The following is a 12649-nucleotide window of genomic DNA, read 5'->3' as shown; positions in this document are numbered from 1 at the left end:
CAACGAATTAATAAGTTTGAGTCAAGGACAACTTTTCATAGCATTCGGATAGGAATAGATAATTTTTACTTTTTAAATAAGTGGCTGATGTTTAAGGAAATAATATAAACAGCCTAGGAAAAGGAGATATTTGACTTGTTGAGTGAATCCCGTAATGGGAGCCACAATGGAAACTGGCAGAGAGGAGAAAAGAGGCAGGAAAAGGAAGTCTATGGAAGGAAGCAAACTACAGTTAGTATGATGGATTGTCAAAAGAAGGACATGACAAGTGACCTGTCACTTTTTATTTAGGACAATTAATTAAATATGGCCACCTGACTGCAATGACTGGTATTTTCCTCTTCATTGTTCTGTGATTTAAGGTGGACTCTGCTGTAAAATAAAATGGAGAAAAATTGCAGAGGTGATTTACAATGTTGTAGTAAAAAAAATTCACTTCAAAATTTTATTTTTAGAGAAGGAGGGATTTTGTGTTTCTTAGTTACTGTCTTTGGATATAGAAACCACATTTGTGTATGTGTGTTACATTGTGTACATTGAGGCAAAATTGCAATTAAAATGCTGAGATTAATTGGAAGCTGGGGAATTACTGTACTCCCTGTTAAAGCTCATTTATTATTCCACAGTCATAGTCATAGGAGTTTAGAATAAAAAATAGTTGAGAAATGCATCTTTAAAATCTTATTTCTTTCAAGAAATGTCAAATGAAAAGGTCGATTTTATTTGCAAGATCTGGCATTTTGAAGCACTTAGAAATGAATTTCTGCAAGCAGAGTTGGTTTAGTTGGGTTTGTCTACACCTGCTTCTGACTGGCTGTGTGGATTTTGCTTTAAAGCAGGATTTCTGGTATTGTAACAGTACTGTGCACTGTGCAGGTGGCTTACAGACTCAGGACGCTGGAGAGAAGGGGATAGCTTTAATTAAGAGTGGATACCTTTGTGCTGCAATTACTATGCAATACAGGTAACATAGGCATTAATGGGGCATTGCATCCCCTGTGAAGGTGGGATTACAACTGAGCTAAAAAAAATTCTCTTATGATTGAAATATTATTGCATGGTTATAGAGCTATAAAGTTGACTCAGAAACTCTACTGCCTCTACTGGATTCACAGCTTTATCAGGCACCTTGAAAAAATGTTCGATGAAAGACTCGTCACCATTCATAACGCACTGATGTAGTTGATCACATTTCTGAAGATAGGAGATCAGTTTTGAAAGTGGTTGAAGGACATGTGTGGCACATTTTTCTTGATAAATGGACTAGCCTAGAGTTAATGTGCTTGTTGGAGTTTTACTAGGGGGTGAAGATAGGGTATTTACTTGTGATTACCCATAATGAAATTTTTCAACAAAGCAAATAATCAAAAGTGGTAGTGAAAAAGTAGTCTTTCTGATTTCCCAAACAGTGGATTTTCTGAAATTTGTCTTATGGGTATATCCTTCAGATTCCATATCCACTGGTAATCTGCTTTTTAAAAAAATTATAGGAAACGAGTGGGGGGAGGAAGTTTGAATGCTTAACTGTGTGCATTTTTCTTTGCTTAATGGAATTAATAACTGTGTAATTGAAAACAATCTAATACTCAGTTGACCTGCCTCAGTGAGTCAATGCAGACATTTCTGGATTGACTTAAACAGCTTGAAGGAAGAGTATATTTTGGGGACATAAAATTGATTTTATACAATCTGCTGATGAACAGTAAGGCTTAATGAATGATAGCCTCAAGAAACCTCATTACAGTAGCTTGGATGGATGAGCAGGAAAGGGAAGCAAATTTTTCAACAGGAAAGTTTCTGCTTCAACATGTAATTTTATAGATTAGTGTTATTCCCATTCCCCCAGAGCTTTCTGCAGGGGAAAAACAATCAACATGCATAATTTTATTTTCTTAAATCTTTTCTTTTACCTTACTTGCCTTAGCCTTCTTCTCTTGCTCCCCTTTTCCCCTTTTAAACTTTTAACTTTGAAATAATCACAGATCACAGAACGGATTCATGTGAGGTTCCAAAAAAAATGTATAGGGAGGGAGATTTTGTGCACTCTTGTTGCAGCCTTTTGCAATGTTAACATCTTGTGTATCTGTGTACATTATAAAAGTCAGGAAATTGATATTGGTACAATCCATAGAACATATCCCGGTTTTACCAGTTACATATGCACAATTTGTGTGTGTAGTTCAGCTGTCTGACATGTGTAGCCACATGTCAAGATACGACAGTCAAGATACCCAGCTCTATCACCACTTCCAGACTAATGTTACCCCACTTATATCCACAACACAAAATTGGTGTTCTCACAATTTTTCTGATGATTTGTCTCACCCATTCTGATGAGTGTGTAGGGGTATCTCATTGTGGCTTTAATTTACATTCCTTTAATGGCTAATGATATTAACATCTTTTCATTAGATTATTTACAATTTATATATCCTCTTTGGTGAAATGTCTGTGCATGTCTTTAGTTTTTTTTTTTAACTGGACTTTTCTTTAATGTTGGGTTTTGAGAGTTCTTTATATGTTCCGTGTGCTAGTCCTGTGTTGGATGTGTAATTTATAAATGTTTTCTCCCAGCCTGTGATTCTTTTTTATCTTCTTAACAGGATCTTTCCCAGAGCAAAGTTTTGAATTTTGATGAGGTTTAACTTATCACGTTTTCTTCTTTTTTTATTTCAGGTTTTTATTTAAATTCTATTTTTTTAAATTTTTAATTATTTATTTATTTAATTATTTATTTATTTATTTATTTTGAGACAGAGAGAGACAGCGTTAGCCGGGGAGGGGCAGAGAGATAGGGAGACACAGAATCAGAAGCAGGCTCCAGGCTCTGAGCTGTCAGCACAGAGCCCGATGCGGGGCTCGAACTCACAAACCGTGAGATCATGACTTGAGCCGAGGTCGGACACTCAACCGACTGAGCCACCCAGGCACCCTGTTAAATTCTACTTAACATATATTGTAAAATTGGTTTCAGGTGTAGAATTTAGTGATTCATCACTTATATATAACACCCAGTGCTCAGCACAAGTGACCTCCTTAATACCCATTACCCATTTAGCCCATCCCCCACCCACCTTTCTCCATCAACCTTCAGTTTGTTCTCTACACTTTAAAGTCTCTTATGGTTTGCTTCTCTCTTTTTTTCCCTCCTTCCCCTATGTTCACCTGTACACACACACACACACACACACACACACACACACACACACACACATTTACACCACATCTTTATTTGTTCCTTAGTCAATGGACATTTGGGCCCTTTCCATAATTTGACTATTGTTGATACTGCTGCTGTAAACGTTGGGGTGCATGTGCCCCTTTGGATCTGTATTTTTGTCTCCTTTGGGTAAATACCTAGTAGTGCAGTTGCTGGGTTATAGGGTATATCACTTTTTCTTCTTAGAGACATGCTTTTGGTGTCGGTTCTAAGAACTCTTTGCCTAGTCCTATGTCCTAAAGATTGTCTATATATTTTTTTCCTGCTTCTTTTATAAAATCCACTGTTTTGTCTTGATATGTTTTCATTGTTCTTACTATTACAGCCTTCATTAAAAAATACTTTCACTCCATTCCATATTGCTCTAATTTAAAAATAATCACCAAAAAAATACAAAAAATAAAAACAATCACCATACATATGGATCATCAGAGTCATTCTTGTTACAAAAATGGAGTCCTGTATAGAGTGCATAGATTACAATCCTCTTTAGGAAAGGAACTAGATCTGTTTCTCTTAAGGCATCTCTTGTATCTGTGTTCATGATGAGCATGTACTTAGCTCGCATGTTTTATTAGATGCAGCTTTTAGTATGGGTGTCTCTTTTTTCTCTTTTCCTCACGGTGAGATTTTGTCAAGGAAAAAATAAGCTGCGAAATTCCTATTAATAAGACCATCGCATGGATGACAATACAACTTCTCTCTTCTGAAGCTCTGTAGTCGGCAGTAATCCCCAAGCTTTTTCACCTCCCTCCAAGTGCTGCCCTTAAAGCTCAATGCAGAAGTGTGCCTAGGGAAGTCTTTATATAGACATGTAGATGCTTATGCCATCAACATTTTGGTGATAATGAAGAATTCCGTGCCTTTAAGTGTTAGGAAAGTCTCGTTGGGAGAAGCTTATAACTTGAAGTGCAGTGTATTCTTTGATGCTAGAATTGTATGTTTTTATCTCATTCTGATAAAACGCAGCAGAGGAGTTACTGTGCACACACGTATACACATATGCTTTGCCTTGCTTTGCCTCAAGGTTTTTGTATGTTGTTGAGGTACAGGATGTAGTTGGGGGCATGGTTATAACAATCCTGATGAGATTTCTGCCTTTCCCTTAATTTCCTGCTGCCTTCATGTTTGCCTTGAAATTCATAGTCATAAGCATGTTGTCATTACTGTTTTGATATGCAAACCATAGTACTGCTCCTCATCAGTAGTCCTTACTTGACAAAAACCCTACCTGAAGTTTCTTTGCCAGATTTATTCATTTATTCTCTGTCATTGGACTAGATGACCTCCAGGTTTCTCTCAACCCTGAGAATCTGTGACAATTTCAATCACTGGATTTCTTTCTCTCTTTAATATGATCTAAAAGACATAAAAAATATTAGAGGATGCAAAATAGGTGTAGTTCAGTCAAGGCAGAAGAAATCAGTTCATACCGGGTCTCTTCTATCATCTAAATAAATCAGTACACTTGCAATGTAATTTTGGTCTTTTTAAAATTTGCCCATTTTCCAAAAAATAAAAGAAGACCCATCCTGTGAAGTACCAAGGTTGATAGTTTCATCTCTGTAGGCAAGGTGAATTCTTTTGATAATATTCCATCTTACCATTCGGCACAGCAGGAGATTCTTGTTGAGCAGAACTATGAACATTTGAGGAAGTGGATTTTGACAGCCTCTGCACAACTCTTTAAAAATGTGTTGTTATTTATTATTTTAAAATATCAGCAGTAAACCTCACAGTTTAAAAAAGACAACCCCATTTTTGTCAACGTACAATTCTTTATGCTGTTAAAAGCAGGTTATACGCTTTGAGGGGAGACCAGCTCATGGCGACTTGTTTCCGAAGACTTACCACTCTTGCCTCTGAAGGTTGCAATTTGTTTAGGTAGGTTGCATTAGGCAGAGGTCTGCAGATAAACATCAAAGATGTGTTAAGTCAATGGTGATAATTCCACATGCCATGTTTCATAATTATGCTTTTCAGAGACCACAGAGCACTAATTGGCTTGGGTGGTTGTTAGTTTCATTATTTGGTAGTAGAAAACAGGACCCCGGGAAGGTTCTGTGATTTTCTCTCCATCTCTCAGTGACTGGATAGGAAGAGAACCGAGCCTGTGGTCTTCCTGTGAAATTTAGTAGTCCAAGCAGAGCAAAATATCCTCCCTGTGTTTCCCTCTGGAGGCTGTGATTGTGAAAGTGTTGTGTGTGATTTTCCAGTCAATATTTCTACTCATTTACTTATCGTCACAAAAGTTCTGGGTCTTTCATGTGGAGCTCTAAGCCTTAAAATATAAAATCCATGCCAAAATAAAGGATCCTATTATGGGCAAGTCGCTCTCGCTCTCGCTCTCTCTCTCCCCCTTTTTCCTTTTTAGAAATAATACTTCACGATAAAAACAAATAAACGTGAATGGCAACTGAAAAAGCATTGCTTCCTTCTAGAAAACCACTGGGATTTGCATAAACCACTTGAGTGTCTGGTAAATGATTACCTGCTCTGTCAGTCCCTGGGGACTTTTAACATTAGGCTATTTGCATTTTTAGAGATAAGGAAAGTTCTAAATTTGAAGGTGGGTATTTGTTACACTCTTCAGATGATGCCAGTTTACAAAACTCTTTATAAAGTCAGTAAAAACATTACCTCTTCTGTATTGGGATAACCACGTGAATTAAATTAAAGGCCTTGAAGGAGTTTGAATGTGTCCTGTGCATAGCCTGTTAATTATGTCCTTTTGGTAAAACTGAGATGTGTTAAGGCTAAAATCTCAGAATATTACCACTTTGAGAATTGGAAAAGAAGTTTAAAGGATTTTCTATTGTCACTCTTAAAGCATCCACAAGGAGACATTTACAGCAATGTAAAACAGCCTGGCCGCCTCTTTTCGGTATTTATCGGCTGAAGGAGATTTGAGGAAGAGATTGATGTCCTACGGAGCTGGAATTTCACTGGGGTTCCATCCTGGAAAAGCAGATTGACGTTAACATTCTTGTAACTAAGTCCATGTCCTACTGACAGTGAAATAATAGCCACCTTTGAATTTATTATTTTTTATCTGGCAACTGCAAGCATAGTTTATTAAACTTCGAATTGCTGAAGCCTGGCAGTGTTATGGGTGAATTTGCATAAACTCTACCTGATACTTTTTCCTGTATTTAATTTTCAGGTTACAAATAGTTTGAAACAGTTTCTTTCATTTTGAGTTCATATATAGTTACGTTAAAATTTTTCCTTTTATTTTTATTTTATTTTTTGTGGTTTTCAGACTTCGATAGCACCATATTTTTTTCTAGGGTTGTAAAGCATGCGGGCTTATCTTGATTTATCTTGAGGTGACATCAATGCCTTCAAAGTCAGAGGGGGTCACACACAGTCAAGGCAGGTCTTTGTGGAGGCAATGGACAGAATACCAAGGCTGATCCATTATCATCATGGTCATCATGGCTAACATTGTTTGACGGTTCATTTATATCCATTTAATTCTCACCGCAATCCTGTGAAGTATGCGAAACTTAACAATTCCTTACTTAAAACCCTTAGGGTCAGATGTGTTTCAGAATTCAGAGTTTTTTGGAGTTTAGAAAGGTAATCAGGGGTAATACCATGTGTTACACAAAATCTCCAGTGGGGTCCGGGAAAACACCTCAAAAGCATCCCCCTTAGAACTTCTTCAGGGAAACGTCTGAGTGGTCACACTGAGTAGAATTAACAAAAACCATAGATACTTTCATGTTAATTCAGGTCAGGTCTTGCCACCAAATGAGGTTGGCCATCATCTTATGAAAACATTTCTGTGTCTATCTGAACTTCTGGTAGATACCAAATAAATAAATTTAATAACAGATAACAAAATTTTGTGCTTGTTTTGGAAAACTAGAAGAAGCTTGGTGCTTTCTCTCCCTCCTGTACACTATCAGAGAACACCCTCCTTTTTATTATCCCCCACGAATTCTACTTCTTAGGCAGTAATTACTCTTCTGCTTTCTGTAGATAGTAAATTTCTCAAAGCTATGATATTTCATACCGAATGAATGGAGTTTAACAAGTTGAAATGTCACAAGGAAAAACAAAGTTAGACTGCAAGGATTGAGGCATTGTGTCCTAGCCGACACGCATTTAGCAGTATGTTAAGTAACTGACAATGTGAAGAGGCCACCAGCAATGTGAACACACTTCAGCATATAGTAGGAGTGCAGTATTCAGAATGTGGGAGTTAGTCAAACCTCACTGGATCCAGAGCATATCTGGAGTCTTGTCTTCATTTCTGGTTGGCATACTTTAAAGGGATGCAGGCGGTGTGAAATCTCTTCCGGGTAGACTGCTCAGGAGAGCGGAACCGCTTGAAGCTGTGTCGTGTTAAGGCACAGGTGAAATAATTGGGCAAGTTTAGTTGAGTTTTGCCAGTTTCTAGCAGTATTTGACTACCCTACCTGCTCAAATGAGTAACGTTAGCTTCATATTGATAGGTGCCAGCTGTATGCCATGTCCTGAGCTATTTAGCACTTGGGATACAAAGAAGGAAAGACATGGGCCCTGCCTGTCACAGGCTTCATGTCTAATGGGACCCAGAAATCTATACAACTATTTCCAATACAGTATGTTAAGTGTAACCATAGACACAGTATGAGGCAGCACAGAGAAATTGTGATTAGCTCTCTGTGGTGATGGGGTTGGAAGGCTAAAGCCTCCGGAGAGAAACTGATTTTTTTTTTTCTTCATCGAGAGAGAGTGGGGGAGGGGGAGAGGGAGAGAAACTTTTTTGTAATTTTAAATGTTTATTTTGAGACAGAGAGAGGGAGAGTGTACACGTGCAAGCGGGGGAGGGGCAGAGAGAGAGAGGGAGGGAGAGAATCCCAAGCAGACTCTGAGCTGTCAGCATACAGCCTGACATGGGGCTTGAACTCACTAACCGTGAGATCATGATGACCTGGGCCGAAATCAAGAGTCAGACAAGTGTCTGACTGAACCACTCAGGTGTCCTGAAAGAGAGAGACAGACAGGCAGACAGTGAGAGAGAGAATCTTCAGCAGGCTCCACGCTCAGCATGGGGCTTGACGCAGGGCTCAATCCCACGACCCCGGGATCCTGACCTGAGCTGAAATCGAGAGTTGGATACTCAACTGACTGAGCCACCCAGGCACCCCGAGAAACTGAATTCTGAGGTTGGTTTTGAAAAAAAAAAAATTAAGTGAGTGAGATAAAATTGAGAAAGGACGGCATAGGCTTGTTCAAATATTTGGAAGGATGTTATGTATAAGAAGGATTGAAATTGTGCAATATGATCCCCAGGGGCTCAGGGCCCAGTTGGGGAGATGTGCAGGGAGAGAGATTTTGAAGGAGTCTTTGATACAGTGGTCCAAAGGCTTCTTTGGAATGTTCGGAGTTCCCAGTCCTTGGATGTGTTAAAGCACAGATGAGTCAGTTGTTTGGTGGCAACAGTACAGTAGCACGTGGTGGGGGCAGGGGTACCACACAATGGCTAGAGGTGAAGCACAGTGAAGTGCTTAAGGGCATGGGTTCTAGATCTGACTCCTGGAACTGGTCCTTCTAACTACTGGCTCTGTGACCTGAGCTAGGATTGTTAGGAAGTTAACATCGAAGGGCTCAGAACTGCACCCGGTACACAGTGAGTGCTAAATAAGTAGCTAATGAATATTAGCTGTTATTGTTGTCGTTGGATATACCCTTTGAAGTACCTCTCACCTTGAAAGACTGAATTTCTGCAAATTTCTACAACATTTTCAAGAGAGGCTGGTACCCCAACTCTCTCTAGCTCATGCTTTTCTTTGTCCCATAGATAAAGTGGCCTCGTGAATAGGAATGCCTGCCCGAATATCAGAATTGGAGATCATGGATGAAGATCGATTAACTGAAGAAGTCTTGGATAAGTTTGTTAATTGTCATGAACAAACATATGAAGAATTTCTGAGCACTTTTCCTCATCTTTCAAAAGGTAAAATGGGGAAGTCAACTCTCTAGAGCAGTAGAGATAAAGAATTTTATTATAATTTTATGTCTTTGCTGTTTTTTCAAAAAGACTATTTAATAAGCATTCATTCATTCCTTTCCTTTGATCAGCTAATGCATATCAGGGATTTGAGACTGATGCATGCAAATTCCAACATTTTTCTACAACCAAGAGTTGTATTATGGAGTCAGAGCCATCGAATTTGAGAACTAAAAGGGACCCGAGAAATCATTTCATATAATTCATTTGCTTTTGAAGAGATATAAGCGCAAAGAGTAGAGGTTTTTAAAAGCATGTTTAAAATGTTTAAGAAATATAGCATAATATAGGCTATGGAGTTACACTGTATCCCTTTGGGTCCTGGCATTGCCACTTTCTAGGTATGTGACCTTGGGAGAGGCGGTTGAGTAAGGGGGGTGGGTAATAATGCTGCCTTAAAGGTTTACGAAGGTTAATTGAGAGACTCCAAGTAAAACCCTGAGCAGAGTGGCTAACACAAGAAATACTCAATGCTAGGCATTGTTGGTTGTTGTCACTGGGATGTCACTGGGATGCTGTGGTCACTGGAGAATGGAAACACCCCTCCAGACTGGAAGTGATAAACCGAAGCCTAAAGTCCAAGCCCATGTTGTGTGTTTCATTATGTGTCTTGCTCGCCTCATACAGTGGTGTTGTGTTTTTTCGATTGAGTCAACCTTTAAAAGTTGGGAAATGTTACATAAAAAATCTTTATTTATGGTCTTCTTTGATTAAGAGGGAAGACCTGTTACCTCTGATTTCCCTGATGGCAAGATCAGCTAGAGCTGGGGAGCCCTTGCCCTGTGAGCGCCCTGTTTGTCACACCCTCTGGCATTCGCACGTTGTGAAGAAGTGTGTATGCGTTGCCTGCTTCATTCACCGAAGTGGCTCCTGTAGGCATTTGAGTTTGTAGTCTTTGTTCTGGGTTCTGCCTCAGATGGCCTGCCATTGGCTCGGTCTCAACTTTGGTCCTTTCTGGGTCCCTGATCCACATTTGTGAGACAATTGGTTCTCCCCCTTGCTGCACATCGGACTCACCTGAGGGGTTTTTTAGAGCATGGTGACACCAGGGCCCACTCTAAATCTTAGCTGGGGCCCAGGAATTGGTATTTTGTAAAAATTCCCCTGGTTATTCTAATGCGTACCTGATTGAGAATAGGGAGTTTCATAATCTCCGGGGTGATCACACTTTCAAGATACTTCATGATTTTAAGTCATGATTCATGTGCCCTTAACAAATGTAAACGAAGGGTATTTATAATGAAGAAAAGGAAAAGTGATTCTAACTGGTTACTTTGTGCAAGATAGTTGGAATATTGATATTTGTTTTGTTTACGCTTGAAAACTGTGGGCGATGTGTTTATTTACACTTAATGGAGAAATTAGGAAATATCTTGTTTACTTTGAGGCTGTGAACGATCTGTTTTGACATGATATGTCGATCAAATTAATCTTGCTTAAGGCCAAATCATCTTTTGGTCTATAAACTTGGGTTTGGGAAGATGTTTGCTTTCTCAGAGCCTAATGATTTAGTTCCATCCTTTCTGTACCTAACAAAGCAGTAGGAATGGTTGGGGTGGGGTGTGGAAACAAGGGCAAAACTAGCAGAATTAATATATTTTGTATGACAATTGCATTTTGTGTGTGGTGGTTTTTTTTTTTTTTTTTTTTTGGAAAGAGTGTGTGTGCAAGTGGGGGTGGAGTGGGGTGGGGGGAGAAGGCTGGAGAGAGAGAGAATCTTAAACAGGCTCCATGCTCAGTGTAGAGCCCAACGAGGGCCTCGATCCCACAACGGTGAGATCATGACCTGAGCCAAAATCAAGAGTCGAATACTTAACTGCCTGAGCCACCCAGGCGCCCCACCAATGGCATTTTGATAATCCAAATTATTTTGGAAGTTGCAAAGCTGACTTTATTTTCATACTCTGGAAAAGTAAGAACTTCTTGCAAGGACCTGAATGTTTTAAAGGGGTTATGATGTTTTTTGTTTTGAGGGTAAGGGGCATATTGTGTTTTCAAATTTCTGTAAGATCATTGCATGCTGAGAAAGAAACTGTTGCAGATGTGGTGAACTCATTCTGAGTTCAGTTTTGTGCCCCAAATTGAGCTGAAATAAATGATGATGCAAGTTACATTAACTGCATCTCCAAGCACACTCTTTTTTTTTTTCCCTTTCAAAATATCCCTAGGCACCAGTTCACATTATAAACTAATGACCTGAAAAAATTCCTCTTAAAGCACAAAGAATTGTGAGTGCAAAAATGTGTCTTAAATCAGTAAGCATCCTTCCCTTCCCCGCCCCCGAAACATTTAAGTACCTTCTGAAAAACCAAATAGTACTCAGGGACAGGCCTAGGAGTCTGCAGAATTGATTGAACTGAATGCGGTTAGTTTTGTTTTAAGGAAGAGATGAAAGCTGTTTGTTCAAAGTTTTCCCATTCTTTCCAGCCCTTCATTTGTCTTGGTGTGCTCGCTTGTTTTGCTGGTGTGTAGAATCTTCTCTCTGTGAAAGTGGTAATCACCACACAGGCTCATGTACATTTCTTGAGTAAGTTTGGTTTCTCAAGTCTATTACAATTTCCTCTGATTGACTGTTCTATTTATTTTTATAATAGTTATATGCCGGAATGCTTATAAGATTCATTTTCTTTCCAAGACTGTTAAAAGGGTCAGTAATCCTATTAAAAATATTTCCCTGGAAAAAGATTAAACTATAGCCTGATTGAAAGAAATTCACATCACTGTTTCAGACTGTTGGAAAATCATTGGAAACTGTGAATATTGTAGCAAAAGTCTCACTCCAATACATTGATGTTGATCCTATTTTGCAAGGGTTTTGTTTTGTTTTTTAAAGCAACTCTGTTTTGTTTTTTTTTAACTATGGTACATACTTGATAATAAATACAATGTTCTATCAAAATGTTTATAGAGACACATTAATTATGTGTTTCAAACAGACAGTTGTAATTGAATTCTCAATAGTATCATCAGTTCAAGAGAGTAAGACAAAGTTGTGAGATTTGTATTAGAAAATCAGTGTGCAGACTTTGGTTTTATTCATTATTGGTGAGATGTTTATTATATTGTTGATATTATTGAGGGTAAAGATAAGAGGCTAAGTTTCAATCCTTGGCATCTCAATTTCTTTGTGAATGTAATTCTTTTATCCATATAAAGGAAAAAAGTGCCTTTTCCTTCTTGTCTGTCATATTTCTATCATTTGCTTAGGTTAGGAAAACATAGATGTGAAAACTTATATTTGATTTTCTGCTAATGCATTTATTCATTTATTCATTCATTAATTCTGTACCTCCTAATGGTCTAGGTATTGTTTTAGGTGCTAAGGATCCCAAAATAAATTAAGATATACTTTGTGTTTTCAAGCATACATAGTCCAGGATGAGAGGTACATAAGTAAACAAAAAAATTACACTATTGTATGATAA

General features: G+C 38.4%; 1 protein-coding gene across 5 annotated transcripts in view; it reads left to right on the top strand.

Annotated features, from left to right (window-relative positions):
* The window catches only part of IFTAP (intraflagellar transport associated protein), a 65445-nt gene that overhangs the window by 8047 nt on the left and 44749 nt on the right, over positions 1 to 12649 (top strand). For 4 of the 5 annotated variants that reach the window (XM_019470143.2, XM_019470144.2, XM_019470139.2 and 1 more), the window contains exon 2: positions 9015 to 9170. In XM_019470143.2, coding sequence (XP_019325688.2) covers positions 9038 to 9170 — 133 coding nt within the window. In that variant the 5' untranslated portion in view covers positions 9015 to 9037. Of the gene's footprint in view, positions 1 to 6225; positions 6333 to 9014; positions 9171 to 12649 lie in introns of those variants that run through there. The other variant, XM_019470142.2, reaches the window with a different exon arrangement.

The sequence above is a fragment of the Panthera pardus genome, unplaced genomic scaffold (genome assembly GCF_024362965.1).
Source record: "Panthera pardus isolate Hobbes unplaced genomic scaffold, ASM2436296v1 HiC_scaffold_12, whole genome shotgun sequence".
In the NCBI taxonomy this organism is placed as follows: Eukaryota; Metazoa; Chordata; class Mammalia; order Carnivora; family Felidae; genus Panthera; species Panthera pardus.
The sequence above is the reverse complement of the archived record's forward strand: the minus strand, read 5'-3'. Positions and strand labels throughout refer to the sequence as shown.